The 22261-nt window shown below is 42.2% G+C and overlaps 1 protein-coding gene across 1 annotated transcript; it reads right to left on the bottom strand.

The window, feature by feature from the left end:
* Positions 1 to 6894: 6894 nt before the first annotated feature.
* On the bottom strand, positions 6895 to 21813 carry LOC124999896 (sodium- and chloride-dependent GABA transporter 2-like). Its single transcript, XM_047575114.1, has 16 exons — positions 21676 to 21813; positions 21205 to 21407; positions 20610 to 20744; positions 20157 to 20297; positions 19931 to 20045; positions 19423 to 19461; positions 18721 to 18850; positions 17004 to 17138; positions 15595 to 15698; positions 15378 to 15502; positions 14412 to 14524; positions 14199 to 14336; positions 13930 to 14032; positions 10610 to 10710; positions 8571 to 8717; positions 6895 to 8429 (listed from the first exon to the last, which is right to left on the bottom strand). Exons 2-16 carry the CDS (start codon positions 21392 to 21394, stop codon positions 8262 to 8264), a joined length of 1884 nt encoding a protein of 627 aa, XP_047431070.1. The 5' UTR covers positions 21395 to 21407; positions 21676 to 21813; the 3' UTR covers positions 6895 to 8261.
* Positions 21814 to 22261: the final 448 nt, after the last annotated feature.

Below are 22261 nucleotides of genomic sequence, written 5' to 3'. Positions count from 1 at the left end.
AAAAAAGATTAAATTGTTTTCCTTGTCTAAATGTTTTCTTCAATGTGCGGCTGCGAATCGTGGATATTTATGACTAAAGATGTGACACATTGATCCCTAACGTGGAGAGTGTGGACCATTAAGTCCTGGATCTACAGGCCTACTGCACACAGCATTTAATGCAGACTGAAACTCTCATTCACAGACAAACCGAAGAGGAAATCCCACAACATTCTACTCTGTGTCTACTGTACATTTCCATAAACTCCTGTTTGATCTTCAAGCTGTTTCTGCCTTCTAACTCTCCACAGTGGCATACACTACAAGATTTTTTTGCTAAACAGCAGCCACTATGGCTGCAAATCATTTGTGCAGATTTATTTTTTCATATCTTTAGAAACGGAACAACCGAATGACTGAAACCTCTAGTTTAGCTTAGCTTAGCTTAGTTTAGCTTAGCACAGTTATATTGTTTCGTTCAGTTGCACAAAAGAACAAATGGTTTTATGTGTCATACCATTCTTCGACTTAGACCAGGGGTTTTCAGACCAAGGACCAAGGACTATATGTTATATTATAATTTTGCATTCAGTGTTAAGCTAATAAAATTATACACAGGTTCAAATATTATTATTATTTTTTTTTATTTCAAACATGTGCAACAGTAGAGTAGCCACACAACTGCCATAAACATATCTGACATCAACATACCTAACTAGTGTATGTATAAATAATTCCAGTTTTAACTTGAAACAGAGCTAAATGTAGTAGGGACGGGGAATCACCAAACCATTTTGTCCTCAGTAGTTCGCTGATGGGAGCTGATTGGTTGTTGCAACTGATTGTTAGTCCCGCCCTGATAAATCTCACCTGTGCCTCATTCTTCCGCTTGTATTTATCCTCCGTGTTCCTTTCCCACGTTACCAGTTTGCCTTTGTACTTTGTGGCGGAAACGTATCAGCTTGTTCACAAGGACAATTAAGTTCATTTAGTTACTGGAACATAGGTTACGTTCAGTGTTATGGAGTTCTTTTGACTTACTCCTTGCTATTTTTGGATTCTGTCTTTGCCTGTTTAGTCAAACACTTTTAATCCACCACCTGTGTCTTGGATTCATGCACTTGAGTCCTCATCTATCACTTTCTTGTTTCAGTCATCGGTTTAAAAAAAGAACTGACAAACCACACAAATGGTTGGTTGAGCACTGAAAAAGGATTAGGCCTGGAACAAAAGAGGTTGGGCATCACTTTGTTGCTTTCATCCTGAGCTTCCGTTAAAAATAACCTGTACCCAGTTTCTTTTTAATCAACAACCATTTTGTGTTACCTGTTGACAGGCTTTTTTCACTTTATTTCCTGTCTTTGTGCAAAGCTAAGCTAAGTCAATGGCTGCTTTGTGTAGCTTACTATACAATATATGAAAGTGGGACCAATCATCTCATCACACTCTCTGCGAGAAAGGAAACATACAGTACATATTTCCCAAAAATGTTAAATGTTAAGTTTATTGAATTTAATTAGTATTTTCAAGTTTAATCATTTTGTGAAACCGAATCCCACGCTGGAGAAATTGCTTAAAAGACATCAACCCGATGAGAGCATGTGGTTGGTGCCACGTTAGGAACCAGGAGATGTCTTTATGGTGAGGTTCACTTCGTAGCAAAAAGAAGAAAAAGTCATAAAACCAATGAAATGATTCAGAAATGGAAGTTACTCTATGGTTGAATGTGTGTCATTGTTATTTTAAAAGTTACATAGCAGTCTTTGCTATTTTGTTTGCAATTGCTTAATGCCGTAGACTGTATATAAATATGGACATGTCTCCACATCCTTAAATGGGCCAAACTGACTGTATTTTTATTTATTTATTTATTTATTTATTTATTTACAACATTCATGGCCCCACAGGACCAGGTTAGCATGGCAACTAGTATTCGCCATAATGTCACATCCTGTTTCTATAGCACTTAATAATTACCTAAAATTAAACTTAATGAGACAATTGACACTTGAACACACACCAGTATTACACTAACTACCTAAAAGGACTGAAGCCATCCTGAAACCAAGTTATTTGACCTGTATTTTAGTGTTTGGCCCGAATCTCGTCAGCTAACATGGAGGGGGTGGAGCTTATGACCTATACTGCATCCTGTCACCAGGGGGAGCTCCACTTGCTTTCTGCTTTCCATCCTTATACATCTATGTTTAATGCACACACCCTGCAGCCATGTTCGTAACGTAAAAAAAAAAGGAGCTTGGTCGATGTTATCAGCATTGTCTCTTTAATTACTCCAGTGACAGTTAAATAATGTCTTCAATTAACGGGATTAGATATGAGACTGTGAATTCCCTGTTTCTTCTGGCAGGTAACCTCACACATTCAACGTCTGCTCCAGAAATGGGGGGGGGGGGCTGAACATCGCTGGTCGACAAAGGGTTTTTGAAAGCGAGAGATTAAATCATATTAAAAGCCTAATGACACCCAAGATTCGGCGTAATCTCTGGCGGGGTTTATGTGGATGTGGACACTAATGATGATAACTGGCTGGATTGGAGTTGTTAAAGCTGGTTTTCATCAATCTGTGTACAGCATCCCCCCCGATCAATGTAGCCTAATTATGATTCCAGAGCGTCCAAGAATGATAGAGAGCGGTTATGTAGGTGACAGAGGACAGAGATTGAATGTCAGTGTTTGCCTGGTGATAATTATGTTAACGTTGGCCACATTACCTCCGTAATAGAGTTGTTGTGGGAGCTTATGTTTGACAGAATGAACGAGGAAAAGTTTGCTGAGCACTACGCTTCTAAACCGTTCACTTGCATACTGCAAAATAGTATGTAAGTTCGTAGCGTATAGAGGCTTAATATGATGGAACGTGTCAGAGCTGCGAGCTTCGATATGAACATTACCAGCGCTGTCATTTATACGACTGAGCTCTGGTCCTGTCACCGAGTAGTGACTAAAACACGACACATCGAATCAATCATCTGCTCACTTTTTACATTCCTGCACTGACGGATGTTAGCCACATTAGCATCATGGTTCCTCCTTGGATGTCTAATTTTTTTTAAGTGATTGATCCAAAACTTCAGTCCAGTATCTCTGCATTAATCGATACAGAAATTGGTGTAAGATTCTGTGCAGACATATAGTTGATGATGGATATAATTTATAATTTCCTCTTTGATACATCAAGTAGTACATTTATGTTTCTTAAATCAGTTCAGTGCAAGTGGAAAAAGAAAAAGTAACTGCAACAACAAAAGAAAATCCTGCAGTTTCTGAAGCCCTTTTCTCGAGCTTAATTCACAGCACGTGTTGCGTTCTCTGAATCAATTCGGGGGCTATTATGAAGCAAGAAAAACCCCAGAGGCGATATGCGTGCCTCGAAAAAGGAGGCTAATATCACCGACATTTTCATCCAGGATTGCAGCAGGACAACGCGCGCCGCATAAATTTCACACTATACCGAAGCTGTATGATCTGCATCGATCTGTATGATCAGATACTGAAGCACCTGTTCAAAAAAAGCTCACAGCTGTGATGTTTGTACATGTAATGTGTTCACACGTGGGCAAATTTGCATATCTTACAAAATGAATGACTTGCAGTGGTTGGAAAATGGGTACAAAATGAGAAATTAAGCATTTTATTGTCTACTTCTACAAAGAAGATCAACAGTGCGGCTACAATGTCAAATGGTTAAGGACAAAAGCGGGGAAAGAAGTGCACATCAGAGACAGCATGTGTTAATGAGAGGGAAAGAGTGGAAATACAAAAATGCTAGGGGCAGAGATAAAAGTTGGTATTTTGCAGCCAGACTCGGGTAGATAAGATGAGATTAAAAGATACATAGAAATGAAGAGATGACTGTAAGACACATGGAAAGACTACTCTACTGCTAGAGACAGAGATAGGAGAGGGGGGTGGAGAGGACAGCACATAGAAGGATGGAGGGTATAGACACGTCTGCATTTACAGTTTGGCTGATACATGTATCCGTTCCAGTTCCACTTGCTTCTCTGCAGCTCGAGCAATTCCCTCCCGGAGATCCATCAGCGGCCTCATTTCTAAATCTCATTCGGCTCTCCTGCCATTATCCCTGAGTCATGTTTCATCATTGCAAGTCCCTCCAAACCTTGTGACCTTGTTATATGCAAACTCATTGTCCTTTCTAAATGACATCAAGGCGCCGTCGCCGTAAAAGCCCCGAAGAAGAAGAAGAAGAAGCAATCAAGGAAAATGACATTCTGTTATGAGGAATTTATTAAAATCGCTCGCTCGAATGCATTTGGTGTAGCCCACGTCTTAAGAGCGATCAGGTCAGACATTTTTCTTTCTTTCTTTCTTCTGTGGGAACGGCTGCTGAGCTCAGCAAAACAATCAACACCCCTGTTAAACGCTGATGAAGACAGATCAGTCGGGGGAAGACGGTTTTCAGTGCGGTGCAGAATCTCATTCACTTATGTGTTCAGTAAGAAACGCGACTTCTCGAAAGGCATCTTATTTTGTGGTGCAAATATCTGTGTTATCATGTATTTCGTTTTAAAAAAAAAAAAGCCTTAAGCCATGAACTAAATGTCAAACTAGACTAAAACGACGAATTACTCAAGGACCATTTAAGAGGTTGATGAGCTGTAGGGGAAAAGTGTGTCAATCTGGGCCAGAACCCTCACACATCATCATGAACTTTGTGAAGGGACTGAAAGAATCTGATTTATGGATAAAAGGAGATTTAAGATTAGTGTCCTGTGTAGTTGTGAGGAGCTTGGAAAGGAGCATGTTGTAGGGGTCCAGGAATCCGGTAACGATGCCTCTTGTGCATGTTCCCTTGCAGGAGGTTGCACACTGGGGGGGGATACGGCAGGGTAGAGTTCACTGGAGGGATTATGCATCTCATCCAGGCCTGGGAACGCTTCGGGATCCTTCAAGTAGAGCTGGGAAACATCGCTAAGGATGTGGACATCTGGAAAGTTCTGCTGAGCTTCCTGCCAAAGCAAACCTACTCGGAAGGGAAGCGGATGGACTGATGAATTTTAAATTAATTGCGGCAGTAGTTTCTATAATGGTAACGGTCTTGGCCAAAGGACGGAAACCGAAGCACGCGGTCCACGGTGGCTCCTGAGGGTTATTATACTTCTGAAGACACACTGACAGGGCAGGAGCACCTCGTTAATCTGTGCTAATTTCATAAAATGGATTTACGATATCTCTCTTAAGATGCTTTTTGGAAAGGGGCCCAGGACCAGAGAGAGGCCAATGACTGTTTTAGGGAGGGGGGGTCCTTTGCATCAACAGTGAAACTCGGAGACAAAGTTACACAGAAAATATGCTGACCGAGTGGGACCAAGTTGCGTCTTAAATCTTTAACTTGAAAGACTTGAAACAAGGTCAGGACATGCATAAGAATGCATGAACCAACACGCAAGTCGCGACTTTAATCATGTGTCAAACCAAACAACCTGAGGAGGCAGCGCTCAGCCCAGGTGAGACGAATCCCCCTAACGAATCCAACTAATCAATTTAACTGCAGGCACGCGCTGTGGAAATCTGCTTCGCGGAGTTTGCCTGGGGATGCTAATCGAGAAAATGTACGTTGTTTTATTCCCTTGCAACCTCGAAGCGCGATTCATGTATTGTTTGGAGGTATCTGAAAATCAGAAATCCTGCGTTGGAAACAGGAGATGTGAACTTCAAACGGCACCAAGGAGGGCCAAAAAAAGATACCATTAAGTTGCAGAAATTGAAATGTAGTCTCCTGGGTTCTTGGAGATGTATGAAAAGATGAATCTTCTGTGACAATGACCATAGGTTTTCCGTACTTTTTGCACCTTAAAAGAGAAACAATACACGTCTGGCATAACATTAACATCTTAATATTGTGTAGGTCCTACTTGTGCCTCCAAAACAGTTGTGACTCATCAGAGAATGGTCTTCTGAGGACGTCCTGTAGTGTCTGGATGTTGTTAGTGGAGGCCTTTGGGTCCTATGGGTTGAGGGGAAGGGCCTCTGTGGATAATCACACTTGCTGAGGATGACTGCTGCCTGTTCTGGTCTAGGTGGGTGCCAAAAGCTTCCCAGCAGAACACTGTATTTTCACAAGACGGTCAATGATATTCGCTTTTCCTGTGAGTGGTTTTAATGTTTCTGGCAGAATTTTGCACACGGCTGTTGCGAGTAATTTCTTGGCACACGAAAACTCTCTGATCGGAATTATTATTTTTTTGGGGGGTTGAAAATGATGGTAAACACAGCCACTGATGATGGAACGATGATGTCACAGTAATTGCTTTTTCCGTGACATGTGTTAACAGCCTCCTGTCGAGTCAGTCGCTGGTGCCCGTGCCCGTGCCAGTGCCAGTCGTCGTAGGGGTTTTTCATTACTGTGACTGTGTGTCAGTGGTTGGTTATGTGAACGCTTATTGGCAGAAACTCTACTTATAAATACTGGAAGAAGTGCTGCACTTGTGGATATATGGTTCTATATCAAGCCCCGGGGCAATCTTCAGCTTCAAGCAGAGAGCTATCGCTTTAAATAATGGGAGCACTAACTTACTATATTGCTACACTTGACAAAGACTAAACACCCAAAGGGTATCCCAACGACTTCCTCTTACTGATTTCCATCCTCTGACCAATATAAAATAAAACTGACCCACCTGATCCAATTATTAGCCTATTGTTAGTTTCACGTCCAAACTGGTTCAAGTCATTTAGTGTCAATGGGGGCGGACCGGAGGCACATAGGGTGACGAGAGGTGGGAGGCAACTTGGTGGACTTGCCTGTTAATTGAATGCCGGTTTGGATCACACAGATGACTGAGTTTGGCATTATGGTGGAGCGAGTTCACATTCTCAGATCACACATATTAAATTTCGTCACACACACAGTAGTAGCCTGCCTTTTTTAAATTTTATTATTATTTCTTAACCATGAGAAAGACATCCCAGAAGACAAATATATATATATATATATATATGTTTTCTTGCTACAAAACAGGAAATGAGATGAAAAGTGATGGGTTTGTATTGAATGTTTATCCTCTCAGGTCAGAGATCGATAAGGACACAATCAAACAAAGGCACACTGCACCAGTATGTTTAGTGTATTGATACGGTTGTCTTCACACGGGTATAAAAACATAATGAAACTAAATGAATGGACACATTTAACAAACTGCAACAGTTTAAACTGCTGGTTAGAGGCTTCAAAACGGTCCCATTTGCCTGAACAGAGATCCTGGGTTCAAATCCCAGCATTGCCTGAGATCACAGGTCTTCAACAGGGGGTCCACGGCCCCTGTGGGGTCCACGGAGGTATTTCAAGGGGGTCGCAAAATCTTTGGTTGATTGACATTTTTTATATATATATATTTTTTTAAATTTCCCCCACAAATTCAAATTTCTTTAAATACACATTAAAATGAATCCAACATATCTTAGTAAAGGCATATGGGATAGCTTACTATTGCTTACTGCAATAATAGCTTACTGATTCTCTCCATCAATTTGGGGGTCCTTGGCCTGAAACATTGAAAACCCCTGAGATTATCACCAATATTATCTCATTTCCATACTTCCATTAGTACACTTTATTTATTTTAGTTACACACACACATGGTACGTTCCTTATAGTTAACCACTGTCCCCACTGTCCCTACAGCGGCAAGTTTATGTTCATTAGTCAGCTACATATAACCACACAGTTACAATTTTGATATTATTTTTGCATATTCAATACTTCATCTACACTGTAACAGTATCTTGTTATGTGTCACATAATGACCATATGGAAGAGACACAAATTTGAAAAAAAATACAAGCGATATGACCCCTATTTAGACCCCAACACTGATGGGCTTCAGCCCTATTGTTAATGAATAAAGAATGCCGAAGTAGCATTAATAAAGTTGTCGTCAGTAATACTTTATATCATAGGTCTTCATCACTTACATACGCACCTAAAACGGCAGGTTTACGTGCGGGACTTTTAAAGTACTTTTAGTTCTGCTGCATTGATTTTGTTCCTAAGTTCATAAGTGTTACATGAATGCAATGCTAAATAAACTTTTACCTTCTAACCCGGTTACTGTCTGCAGGATTACAGGCATAGTGGTTACAGTGCTTCAATATACAAAGCTTTTCCGTTATTAATCAGTAAAAAAAAGACTAATATGCTAGCAAAACTCAGACAAAGCTCCCTGAAGACTTTAAGAAAAGTGTAAACACTTAACAATGTTTAGAAATGTTCAAATATTCAAGGAAATCACTAACAACCATCAAGCACTGGCTGGTTCCTCTAGCATCATCTTATCGAGCCTGTCGTCTACGTTCCTGTCCGGCAGCCCCTGGGCCTCGAAGATGACTTGTTTGCACAATGTGAGCACTGGCTTGTGTGGTTTAGCCTGGCGTAGGTCACTGGACGCCCTACTCATGTTCGTGGGATTCTGATTGTTGGAAAACAAATGTAATTGAAATGTTAGACGCACATCGCAGAACAGCATAACTGTGTAAGGTGTGATTTACTTTCATGTGATTAAAAACACATTTGATGGAAATGATCCAGTAAATAACTAAAGTTCACTCACCCTGCAAAGTGAGACCAAAATGCATACTGGGATGCACATCAGTGGAGTGCAGATTAGAAGGCCGCCCACCATGGAGGTCCATTTACCAGGCTCGTAACCATACATGAACATGGGAGATTTTTGTGCCAGGTCATATAGCAATGTAATCTATGGTAGGGGAAATGAGTCAAAGTTAGAAAGCTATATGACAAAATAATTAAAAAAAAAATACAATGTAAGTAATTTTTTTAAGGGAGATGGAGAGATAAAAACACAGTTGACAACATTAGGAAAAGGAAAGACAGAAGAAATTAGATTAAAAAAAATTAGAGGATAGGTGCTCGGTGTGAGAGAGAAGGTAGAGGATAGGTGCTCAGTGCAGCAGCTTAGACCTAAAGCAGCATAACTAGGGCATGCCTGAGCCAGCTACAACCTTGATCAAAAAGTCTTAGGCCTAATCTTAAAAGTAGAGAGGGTGTCTGCATCCCCAACCCAAACTGGGCGCTGGTTCAATAGGAGAGGGTCCTTGTAGTTGAAGGCTCTACGTCCCATTCTTGAAATTCTAGGAACCACAAGTAAGTCTGCACCTTGAGACTGAATCTAATCTACTGAGATGATACATATATAGTACTATGAGGTCTTGTAGATTGCTGAGATGGACATGGTAGTGGGCTTTTTGGTAGTGATGTTCAATATCACCGATTTCCTTTCCAATCTGATACTGAATAAAATTCATGCTGGTATCAGCGATAATGATGCAATCTGATACCGATACTTGTGGAAATACACCCTAATGTGTCTGGTAATCCTAAAAAAATTAGGGCATTTCAAATCATAGCTTCATAAAGAAAAAATGGTGTTTCAAACACTTAAAAAAAAGGAATAGGTAAAATAATAAGACCGTCAAAATAAATTATTGTTTTACTATTAAGAACTACTGTAAAATGAAAACACTGTGCCCTCCGCTTCTGTCCTCCTCATCATAAATGCCTCGTATTCTGTGTTGTGGTTTAACCTGAGGTTCAGTAGTTTAGTTACTTTCCACTGTTTTCCTACATTACCTCAAGTGACTGAAGTATCACAAGTATCGACATTTTGATTTGAGAATCGATTTTAGTGGTATCGGAAGTATCGATATTTCAGCATTGATCTGCACGTCACTACTTTTTGGGTCGTCAGCAACTGTACGGGAGTGAGGTCATGCCAGAAACTTTAAAAGAATGATTTATACAGTATACTGAAACTCATTGTTTCAACGTCTGAAATCAAATGAAAAAATAAGTTTTGTCAATGTTTTCCAAGTCTGAAAACACCTAAATGGTGATAAAAAAAGAAGTGTGAAACATTATTCGGAAGCGCCAACGGATGTTCTTTTTCAGATGCTCCACTCTTCAGAGATTTTGACCTCACAGTTGTGCGCTTTTAAGTCATAGGGTTTCTGGCAGCATTCTCTTGTTTATCTCTTCTGTAATTCTGAATCTGGTCCTAAAATGACGTACAGTCCAATCAGACGCTGTTTTCACCAAGGTTTCAAGGCCTTGCAAGCTTTAATAACCACTTTTTCATTATGTCTGTCTGCTGAAAGCTGTTCGTGTTAAGCGTGTAGTGAACAGTAGGGCTCTGGAGCCTTTTTTGTTCTAAACCATCGCCCGCTGAAACCAGCATTTGACAGCTGTGACAGTGAACCAAAACCAGCCAAGAGGATCTACGGACGTGAAACACATTCATCCCACATCCTCACCTTGTTTTCACATGCTCATTTGACACCTGGCTATTATGCCCCCTGCAGTCTCTTTTCCTGTACTGATCATGTCTGCAGAGAGTCCACACATTCAGGTAAATGCAGCTCTTCTCCTGTGTATGTGCGCTCAAGCATAGCTTGCTGACGCGGCAAAATGAAATATGCATAGATGAAAGGCCGCAAAAGATCTGTGTCCGGAAACAATGTCGGGGAAAATCATGAATAGAAATGAAAGCATGAGAGGAAACAGATATCACAGAGGAAGGAAGAGACGCGAAGTAGATGAGATCAGAATGGTGACCCAGGTGTGAAGACTCACTACGCAGATGAGCGGCGTGATGAACAGCCAGCAGTACTTGAGCACAGGGAAGGGACGATACCCGATCATGTCTTCAATGTTGTCTAAGAAACGGTCTGCACCTGCAAAGTGAAAAGTTGGGTCAGTCAGAGGGAAGTCATGTGTAAAACCTTATTTACACTGTTTAAAATATCAAAGTCTGCACATTCTAAATACTCCTGTAGTATAGTCAGAATTACATGTCAATTTTGGTATCGGAATGAGCAAAGGTAACGCACTAAGATGGAATTTTGGATTGAATATGTGATGTTTCAACACAGAGCGATGTTGAGGTTGGGTCACTGAGGAACATGAACGTTAACAAAACGACTCTCAAATGAGGAGAGAGCAGAGAATGATGACTCTTAACACAGCAGTCAATGGCTAACGGGGAGCCGAGGAGGAGGAGGAGGAGGGGTTAAATGGGAGCTGAAGACGAGAGAGCTGCTCACCTTCAAAGGAAAACTGGAGGAAACTGATATGAGACTGCAAAAGTACACGACCCGCGGATGGAACGACGTCCGCAGATTGAATTTTGCAAGCGCGTAACAGCCTCAGGAGTTGCCAAATCGATTTAGGAAAAGCAGCCCCATAAATGATACAGTGACCAACCTTGAGACTAAGTGCGTCCTTACGGATGAGGAGGAGGATAGTGAGAGGCCTCATTTAAATTTAAGTGAGGACGTGTCGCAACACAGGCTCCTTCTGAAAGAGGCGGAGCAGCCAAACGAATGACTAAACAACTGGGATTTATGGCTCTTTGAAGGGAGTCGAATGTTGTCGATCCATTCCTTTTAAGGAGATGCTAAAGAGACTGGCCTGTTTTAGGATTTTTAAGATGTTAGCCTGAGGGTAACTCTTTTTTATCCAGGAATAACTTCACTGTGAGCAATATATATTAAATATTTTCAATATAAATTAAAGATTTGGTCGTAATCACCCAAACTTCAACATTCCACCACCATATGCTCTAAAGGTGGGATATCTAAGTTTGTATTAATCTGAAATATTGATTCTAGATGTGGAAATTTTGCTAAAGACCTTTGCAGTGACTTTGAAAAAAAGAACAGCTCACAACTGCAACTTTGCTCGGATCACTTGATTTAAAGAGGCAGTCAATAGACCCCTTCATGGCCTCCGTCACTCTGACGTCACAGCGTTAGCTGGAGGCAAAATAGAGGGAAGCTTGAGGTGAACACTGTCACTTTCAACTGCCGTCTTGCCAAAGACGAAAAAGCAAAAACGCTAACTTGAAGTTTTATCGCATACCAGCCACTGCCAGTCGTAGACAACTTTGGTTGAACGCGCTTTAAAGAAAGGATTGGAGTGAAACAATCTACAACAACACTCACTTGATATTAGATAACGTTGTGGGTTAGACTAAATTGTGACGGACATTGCGTGAGGTTAACCATTATTTGGGGGATTCTTGTTACATGTTAATGCTAATGCTAATTGCTAGCTAATGCAGAGTCAACTTTTTAAAACGGGGAGTGAGTGTATTAGTATGTCCTCTAAAATATGCATTTTCCTTGCCCATTCTTCTTGACAAAACAGTCCACTAAAATATACTGACTGGCGCTATAGTGTTTGAGATGTTTTGCCTCCAGCTAAGCCCCGCCCCTCAAAACACTGTTTACAAGCTGTGAAGGTGTCTATAGATTTGGTTCGTTTGCGAACATCACAACTCTGTAAACAACTCCAGTGTGGAAAAGGAAGATGCTGCAGAATATCTCTCGATGCACCTTTTTTCAGTGCATCTCATGAGTTAAATAATCTGAACATGTATCAGGTCAAGAGGTGTGTGAGAGCATTTCCGAGGAATACGCCACATCATCAGGTTCGCTAAAGTAAATGGCCTGTGGCATTATAACACATACGCTCTGAAGAACTGAGAGATGAGGGAAATACGCGAGAACAGAGGAAATCTCAACCTACATGGTCTCATTTAGGCAGGAATACAGCTCATAATGAAGATGTAGGAAGGGATGGGAAAACAATGGCAGAAGCGAATTTATGTTACAGTGTTTTTGAGAGGGACACGCTTAAATATCTCATCTCATCTCTTACTACCGCTTATCCTCACTAGGGTCACAGGGGTTGCTGGAGCCTATACGCTTAAAGCAGAATGGATGGACTGTGTGATAGGACCCAGAGGGAGTGCGTCATGAGAAGTGCTTTGGAGACCTGGCTCATACCGACCACAGTACGTCTGTGCCCAGCTTTGGGACTCTTGAGGTTGACACACACCGTTTACATCCCTCCCTCAGAGGACAAGAAAACACCATGCGACATGATCCATACCACTGTTGCTATGCAACTGGTCAAACAACCACATCACCTTGGACGCTGTTTTGCCAACTACTTTTGTACATTTGTCTATAATTTATCTTTCTTGCGTTTTTTAAGAGTGTTTACTTTTATGTACAACAAAGCTACTGGGACAAAGTATTCTCCCTCGTGGATCATTAAAGTCTGCCCAAGTGTAAGTCTAAAACCTATTGGCTGTTCTTTCCTTTATACCCTACTGTATATTTGGGAACATGGGCAAAACAGCGTCTCGAGTAGAATAGAAATGAACAAAGACATGCTGTTATCCTTCAAACCTCATCAAAATGTGCATTTTAATGCTGTCGGTAGAGGACGAAAATACACCTGTTCCTTTTCAATCAGAAGCTAAGTCTCCAAGTGATAAGCTCATACAGATAAGTTGATTACACTGATGAAACAAATGTCTGAGCTGCATATGCCAAGGAATTTTAATGAAGTTCGCTTTGTGTAGCTACTGCGGATGCACTGATGATATTAATAATGGGAAGATAAACTACATCCAGAACATTTAACCTCCTGTGTTTTACTTTTATTGCAGCTTATTCTGCTTCATTTAAACCCATTGTCCTCATTAGTGGATGCTTTAGTCTGCCACCTGGTGGTAGCAAAGGATAAAACTTATTTATTTATGCTTATTAATGTTTCTGGTTTAATATGACGTGCAAACTTAACAAATTAGCAATTTCTGCTAATTAGCAAGTACTCGTTTGTCATTGCACAGCCATGTTCAGGCATTAAAATAAACAGTTTTATATTCTGTCGCACATTGATGACTTCTTTATACATAAATAATTAAATAATCCCAGGGTCCACATATGAGGACATTGTTTTTTCAAAAACTACTACTTCCTGTTCGGAGTGGATGCTTAGTTTTTATTTGCCTTGGGTCCTCAGAAGGTTAAGGAATCATTGGAAGGGCAGAGCCTAAAAGGCAGGGTTATGTAACACAATCAAAGCAGCCAACGGCTCACCATACACCCAGGCAACAACGATGGTCTCTGCACAAGCAATGAAGAGGAGAGTGCTTCCACTCGCACCAAAGCTGTCCACCAGCTGGAAGATGAAAATCCCTCCCTGAAACACGCACAGACAAAACACAAGAAGGAGAAAACAGAGATTAATCAGTGAGAAGGACGGAGAAGCTGTTTTTCAATTTGGAATTTGTCTTTTTTTCCTTTTTGCTTTTTAGCCATGAATAATAAAACAACTAATCAAACTATCAGTGCATCCAGCAGCTCACTTCAGTAATGAACGGCAGGCCCAGCAGGAAGCAAACGGCAGCGATCACTAGGATCAGAATCTCTCTGGCGCCCGGCCTCCTCAGGTGACGAGGGAACATGTCCGTGATGGCCGTGGCCAGACTCTCCACACACACGAACTGAGGGCAGAGAGCAGCAGGTTAGCTCATTTAGGAAACACCTCAGCGCGGCGTGCAGTGCGCTCCGTGTAGTACCTGGCTGTCGAGGCCCAGGAAGAGGAGCATGAGGAAGAAGAGCACAGCCCAGAAGGATGAGCCGGGCAGCAGCGACAGAGCCGTGGGGTAGGCTATGAAGGCTAAACCGGGACCTGTGCGGAGAACATGAATGTGTGGACAAATCAAAAACACTTTGAGGACACTCGTCAGGCTTACAAAAGGAAAGAAATGCGGAGACTCACAATAAATTAATGATTTTATGAAATGGACTAATAGACTTATCCTCATTGGATTTAAAATCCTCTCCCTATGTGCAAGGCCCTTAAATTGTGTAGGACTCATTAGAGAATAGACGTGGGCCTTCTGAGGGTGTCCCGTGGGGTCTGCTAACAGAATGTTTTTAGTGGGAGGCATTTGGGTCCTATGGGTTGAGGGGAGGGGCCTCTGTGGATCAGGCTTGTTCCGATGATTAGTTTGGGATTGAAGGAATTTGGAGGCCAGGTCAACACCCTGTGCTGTCCTCCATGTCCAATGTTCCAAAGCAGAACACTGTCACAGCGGTCAATGTTATTCACATCTCATGTCAGAGGTCATAATGTTATGCCTGACCAGTGTTTTTTATGTAATTTAAAGCACTGAGTTTCCTCACTCCTGTTTGTTCCTATGACAGTAACTTTCTGAGAATACCGTATGAGCACTAAGGCTTTCTAAAAGGAATGTCACCTCCCACGTATCCCAAAGTAATCAGTGAATGAAAAACACTGATGAATAAAATTTTAAATATTTTAAAAGTCAGAAGAAGTCATCGAGAATACAATGACTGGAAAACGCACAGCCCTTCAGTGGTATCAAAGCATGTGGAAGGTGCCATCTTGTGGACACTGCTGATGGTTGTCAGCATGCCATCACTAAAGCCTTGATGCATAAAAACTAACAAGTTTCATGTACATACATATACATGCCTATGAAAAAGCAGAGGGGGGGAAAGGTGTGTGACAAACTGACCACTTGACGCGACCTCGGACACAGGAAGTCCGAGGTCATGAGCCAAGAATCCCAGCACAGAGAAGACGGCGAAGCCAGCAAAGATGCTGGTGGCGCTGTTCAGACAGCACAGGGCCAAGCAGTCCCTGCAGCACAACAGTGAACCGTCAAAGAGCGTGCCACCGGGGGAAAAAAAAAAGTGCACGTGTGATGGCGCCCGGGGCGTGAGGACACTGACCTGTAGCAGTCGTTGTTGTACTTGTTGTAGCTCCCCAGGGCCGTTAGCACCCCCTGACACACGGCGTAGGAGAAGAAGACCTGAGTCCCTGCGTCGAGCCATACCTGCAGAGGGTTAGAGACTGCACTCTGAAAACATCTGAAAGGCTGGACTTAATAAGCATGTGTTTTCCATCTACTACAGAACTACACAGGAAAAGACACAGACTCAATAATGATGATACATTTTCATGTATCATGTTTTCACGGGCAAATAAAACTGACATGAAGGAATGATTTCTTTTTTGTTGTTTCCGTGTGATAACTGACAATTATGCAAGCAAGAGTGCACATTCAGGTCTGGGGGCGTAGGAGGGGTTTGTTTACACGGTCTGCAGCACCACGTCCCCACAGCATATGGTTAACATTACAAGTATCACAGCTTTGTCTCGACAGACTCGGTGAGGCTCTAAGCCAATAAACAGGCCCCCCATTCTGGCTCGGGCCACAAATCAAACCCCCCGAAAAGGAGCTTCGCTTCTCACACTGGACACCGAGGAAACCGCGTCCTTTAGAAGCACAGATTTCACTCTGGAGCCCTCCAAGGGATCCACGCACGCACACTGGCGCACAATGAAAAGACTCCAGATGTGATCCAGAGCTCGGCCGCCACTTCCTGTGTGGGAAAGAAAAAAAAAAAAAAAACGACACTTGCATGCTAGAGCAAGAATCCATTTCCAGATCTGCTTCTCAGAGCATCTGGCTTTCGATAACTCTGACAGCTAAGACTGCTTTCACCTGCTTTCAATATCACTTTAAACCATTTTCTCACAGGGTTGTTCTTTTTTTTCTTCCTCCAAACAGTGATAAACTCCCATGGTGGATCAGTGTTGAGAGTGGGAGTGTTGAGATAGCGTTGTGTAGGAACTCCTCCAAACATAACATGCACCCACCGAGGAAGCCGCCCGCCTCCCTCCACCCTCCGCAATGACACAAGTTTCAAGGCTTGAAGGGATAGCATATGACCCCCGAGCTGGGAGTCATGCTGTGAAAAGAGACAGATAAGCCGGGGGAGGTGGAGCTGGAGAGCACGCTGACCAACCCGGAGTTTACCCTCTTCTTTGTCTGTCTTGGGACCAGAAACGGGAGTCTAAGCAAAGAAAACAATGGGGGGGGGGGCTGAGGATAACAGGACACTTCATTCATCCTGTTACAGCCGAGAGGATTCTAGCAGAGAGCCGTACATTGGGAAATGAAGAGACAGACGCTGTTCAGTTCAGCTTGGTTGCGATTTCCAGAGGAGATGAGCGCCGACCCCGTCGTCTGCATTCTGGATTCGCAGCCGTCGGCAACGGTGGCTGCAGCGTGTTTGTGATTAAACATTTCAGAACCGTGCACTGTCAGGAAAAACAGCTGATTGCGAGTTCTTACGCTCGGATCGATGAGTTTTGCGAAGTCGGGCTGGAGGTAGTACCTCAGGCCGTCCGCCGCTCCTGGGAGCGTCACTCCACGGATGAAGAGGATGAACAGCATCAAGTAGGGGAATGTGGCGGTGACGTACACCACCTGCAAAAACAAACAACAAAAAAAAAAACACATACAAAGTAGGTGCTCGGGATTATTCATGTGTGAACGCAAAACACTCGCTCCTGTGTTTGACGTGCAAAAAGTTGTTTGTTTAGCAGTGATGTAAACACACGAGACACATGTGACAGGTGTTGCAAATATTATCAATATTAGTATTTATGTTACTACTGACTTAGCTGTTTTTGCTAAATTTTGGTCTCCACCTCCTCGTAAAGGAAGAATCAGGTTCTTTAGCAGCTAAATGCGCAATTGCACAACTAATAAAATGAGCAAATATACTTTTTTTTTTTTACCTGCTGAAAACATCTGCTGCCGAATTGGCTAACACCAGGTCAGCATTATTCATGAATGAAGGCAAAACGTCTCACACACAAACACTTGTTCTTTTGTTTGACGTGGCAAAAGTTGTTTTGCAGTGATGTAAACACTCGAGATACATGTGACATGACAAGTTTTGCAAAGAGTTCGTACTTAATCTTGATGGAGCAAAGTAAGTATGTATGTTACTAGCGACTTAGCCGTTTCGGCTAACGTTTGGTCTCCACCTCCTCCTAAATGAAGAATCTGGTTCTTTTGCAGCCAAGTGTACAATTACACAACTAATAAAATGAGTAATTACTTTGATTAACTCAGTGTACACTTTTAAATGAGGACAAAACTACAGCAAAACTAAGTTTTTTTTTTTTTTTTCTTGTTGAAAGCAGACATCTGCTGAACGGGCTGAAACCAGGTCAGGATTATTCATGTATGAACGCAAAATTGTCTCGCACACAAACACTCGTTCTTTTGTTTGACGTGGCAAAAGTTGATTTGTTTTGCAGTGATGTAAACACACAAGACACGTGTGTTGCAAAGAGTTGCCTCTGTACATAATCTTGAAGGATATGGATCAAAGTCATTTTTGCTCAGTTTTGGTCTCAACCACCGTCTAAATGAAGAGTCTCGTTCTTTAGCAGCTAAATGCACAATTACACAACTAATAAAATGAGCAATTACTCTGTTTTACAGCAGTTTTGCTCATTTAAAGGTGTACACTGAGTTAATTAAAGTTTTTTTTCTTGGACTGAAACCAGGTGCTGTTAGCTGAAAGGAGCTAATACGCTCCGCAGAGGCTGGGTCAACTAGTCTGGAAGCAAGCTCAAACTTCCCCCTCACACTTTTTTTTTTGTCGAAGACAGTTCTTCTATATGAATGGACTAATAATGAAGGAATTTCTCATAACAGCAGTTTCCCTGTTTGCCTGGGGCTATACCGGATGAGGGTGGTGGTGGGGGCTGCTGTTACAAGAGTGTTCCTTCTGCACTGTACAAAATAATTAATTCCCCCACATAATAAAACATATTGATTTGAACTTTTTATAATTAAAAACCTTTAGATTTTCTGGTTCGTTTGACGGCACCTTTGTGAAACCTAGTATGTTTTGTTGTTTTCTAAATGACCACTGGTGACTGGGGTCCGTAAACACAACATGAGCGGCGGAAGAATTTTCGTCACATCTGTGTCATCGACGAGCAAACAGAGAAAGCAAATGAATTAATAAACCTTCTGAAGGAGTACTCACCTTGCCAGTGGTTTTGATGCCTTTCCAGATGCAGAAGTAACATATAACCCAGGCGATCAGGAGGCACAGAGCCAGGTCCCAGTGCAACTTACCCAAGGTCATTTGATCTGACATTCTCAGCACACGATTGCTGCGGGGAACAGAGACGCATCAGCACCCATACGTCCATGCAGCATCTGCAAATAAGAACCGGCACGACGGAAAAAGCTGCACACAAACGCAGCCTTGGAAAATATATTCAGACGTGGTGAAATGCACCAAACATCTAATCCCAAATTTATGTTAAAAATGATTCAGTTTATTTTACAAAGCTGCAGGGCGAAGAGCACATATTGTTCTCATCATGCAATGTAGTGATTTCCCAATATCTGCTCTCACATGGAATCAGCAGATTATCATGTGAAGAGCAGAGGTTTCAAAATAAGCCCCTCGCCCCCCCAAAAAAATTAAGGAACTTTAATCACAGCCGAGCACTCTGAGGCTCGCGAGGAATGCGGACAGCTCGTTCTTGTTGTTCCGTCTGCTCCGGTTTTGGGTTACATTTGTCAGCTCACGGTTGTGAGTAAATGCGGCCCCTTTGGTATCTGGGAAGCATTAGGCTATAATGTTGGGGAATGCTCTACCTAAAGGCGCGCTCGGCGGGGCAGGCAACCATATGGTCGAAGCGTTTGTGCCGTGTGTTAGTGTGTGTGTGATTCTTACAACCAGAACTCCTCTTCCGGTGACTTCAGCGAGTGATTGCTGGAAATATATATATATAAAAAAAATGCAGTAAGTAAAGAGCTCTGATAAAAAGTGAAATATTATGAATGATTATGAGTAAAATTCCTGTAATGTACTTCATCTTTCACACACTGTAATGACATAAAAGTCTTAGCAAGACTTATTATTAACAATTTTCCCACGAAGGGCTACTTATAAGGCATTTCTCTTCCATGTGACACCCTATTTGTTTTCACAACTGCAAGGCGAATTTCTCAAAAGTCCTTTAGATGTGCTGGGTGCAGTGTTCGTGTCTACAGTTGATAAATCACAAATAACAGATGTGAGCACTGGACACATAAAAGCACGGGCGTGTCCCAAATCTCAGTCCGTTACAATTCTTTTGTGCATCACTGCAATGAATACCTGCTATTCTTCTTCCGTGACGCACTAAACACTAAAAAACACACTAACTTGAGACTGGCTCAAAAACAAAGATGCCACTTACAAGTAAGGTTCGAAATCATACTCAAGAGAGGTGATGTTGTTCAGGAATGACCAGTTGGACTCGGGCTGAAACAGCTGCGGGTTGGCAAAGACGCTGGCGCGACTGTGGCATAATACTAAAAGGTTGAGAAAAAGAAGATTTAAGGGAGATGAATGTCGTCGGAACTTGTCTCGGATTTCTTCTTAAAGAAGGCTAATCGAATGCAGATGTGTTCGGAGGGGCTTACGGGAGTTCCACTCGTTGTCGCATGTGGACCAGGGCAGGGGGCTTTTGAAGGAGTTGTATAGGTAGAAGATAGCCCAGGCCAGGACGACAATGTAGTAAACGTTCAGATAGAACACGATCACCTGTGATGCAAAACCAATCCCTGCAGGACAAGTGAGTTTTCACACAGTTAGTGTGATGACGATCCTGGCTGGCTGCTGCATTTCACAACATCTGCTAGACATCTCTCCCAGACCCCTGACACTGAGATGTGCTATTATATTTCAGTTTTGGACAAACATCAAGATTTAATATGAATAAATCCTACCCCTCGCTTCCACTTGTGGATGCATGAAAGAAGCTGTTGTACGGGTGCATGCATTATTTTTTTTTTACGATAACAACAAAGTGGACAAGATTTAATTCCTGCCTAATTCTCATGGCATCCTGCTGCAAAACTCAGCCTTGTTTTTACCCTCAAACATGGGACATATCTTCCTCCAGGCCGTCACCCCGCCCTCGCTGGTGTACTGGCCCAACGCCGTTTCCAGGAAAAACACAGGGATGCCACAAAAGAAGAGGAACACAAAGTATGGGATGAAGAAAACACCTGAAAACAAAAACAGCCATGAAAAAAAAAGTCTCATAAAGTAATTTGGAGTTTTATTAGCATGTCATAAGCTTGCACATAAATCCTTGTTGATTTCTCCAGGAAACTGATTATCCAACTGGAAGATTTGCAATGAATAGAAAGTGATTTTAGCTGCTAACTATATCACAAATGATAACCAAGCATTTTGACCAGGTTGCAGAAACTTATCTTGCACTGAGAATGCATTCAGATAATTGTTGCAGAACTTGGGTTAGGGTTAGGGTTAGGATTCGGGCTGAAACAGCCTGTTGAGTCTATTTTTTTTTCACAGCTCACTTTTGGCTTTTAGCCAGCCTCCTATTATATGTCAATTACTGATTTAATCCATGCAGTTATAACACACATGCATGAACAGACATGCAAATACACAATGACGGTCTTAAATCCGTAAGACTTTCCCACAAACCCAGCTCCTCACCTCCTCCGTTTTTGAAGCACAAATATGGGAAGCGCCAAACATTTCCAAGGCCGATGATTTCTCCAGCCATGGAAAACAAAAACTCCATTTTGTTGGCCCATTTCCCCCTTGGCAGAGCCCCTTCCATATGAGCCCCTTTATCTGACCCAGGCTCTGCAGAACGGGCCCCTCTGGCATTTTCCTCCGCCATCCTCTGCTGTATGCTTATATGATAAAGACCAGTGAAAGGCAGCGGCTGTTACATTCTCTCCGGCTCTCTCGCATACATGCATCTGAACAACAGATTTAAAATTGTATTGATACACGTGTCTGTTCTACAGCACACACTACAGTCCCATTCCTTCCAATAGAGTGAGCATCAAACTCCCAAGTGCTGCAAATCACCGACATGCCTCGATTAATTTGTGCTGAGGATCATAGGAAAATAAGATTTTCTAGCTGCTCAAAAAGATCTGAATGCACGCAACTCACCCGTGAGCTTTCAGTGGACGCGGACAATGAGATTCCTTCACTGGTGGCTGAGCGAAGTTGGAGGAAAAGCCTAAAAAGGGTGTGTCCTGTGGGATAGGCCACCTAACAAACTCGGGCTGTACAATGCACCCTCACTTTGGCACAGTCCACCGGAAGATGTATAGGGCGCAGCGTTGCCAGACGTACGATAATTATCGTATTTGTACGATAATATCACCCTCAGTACGATCAATAATTCATGGGTATTAGTAAACAAAAACAGTGCTGTTAGTTTAATTAGCGGTAAACAATGCATGATAAACTATACTAAATAATTTGTGGTAATGTTTTGCCTAGCAGATGGTCCTGGGCAACGTCACATTATTTGAATTTTCCTCAAAATATGATAATTTTAAGCTTCTGGTACGATAATTTATCATTTCCCATCTGGTTACACTGCTAGGGCGCATCTATAGAAAATAAAAACGCGCACGCATGGGCATAACGGAGTGGAAAATACCACTTTACGCAAACTATAAACGAGAATTAAATCATGAATGACCCCCGTTGCCTCTCAATAACACACTTCTCAGACTTTTCTTGCGGC

Source organism: Mugil cephalus, chromosome 22 (assembly GCF_022458985.1).
Source record: "Mugil cephalus isolate CIBA_MC_2020 chromosome 22, CIBA_Mcephalus_1.1, whole genome shotgun sequence".
Lineage (NCBI taxonomy): Eukaryota > Metazoa > Chordata > Actinopteri > Mugiliformes > Mugilidae > Mugil > Mugil cephalus.
This window is presented reverse-complemented; position numbering and strand designations above follow the sequence as displayed.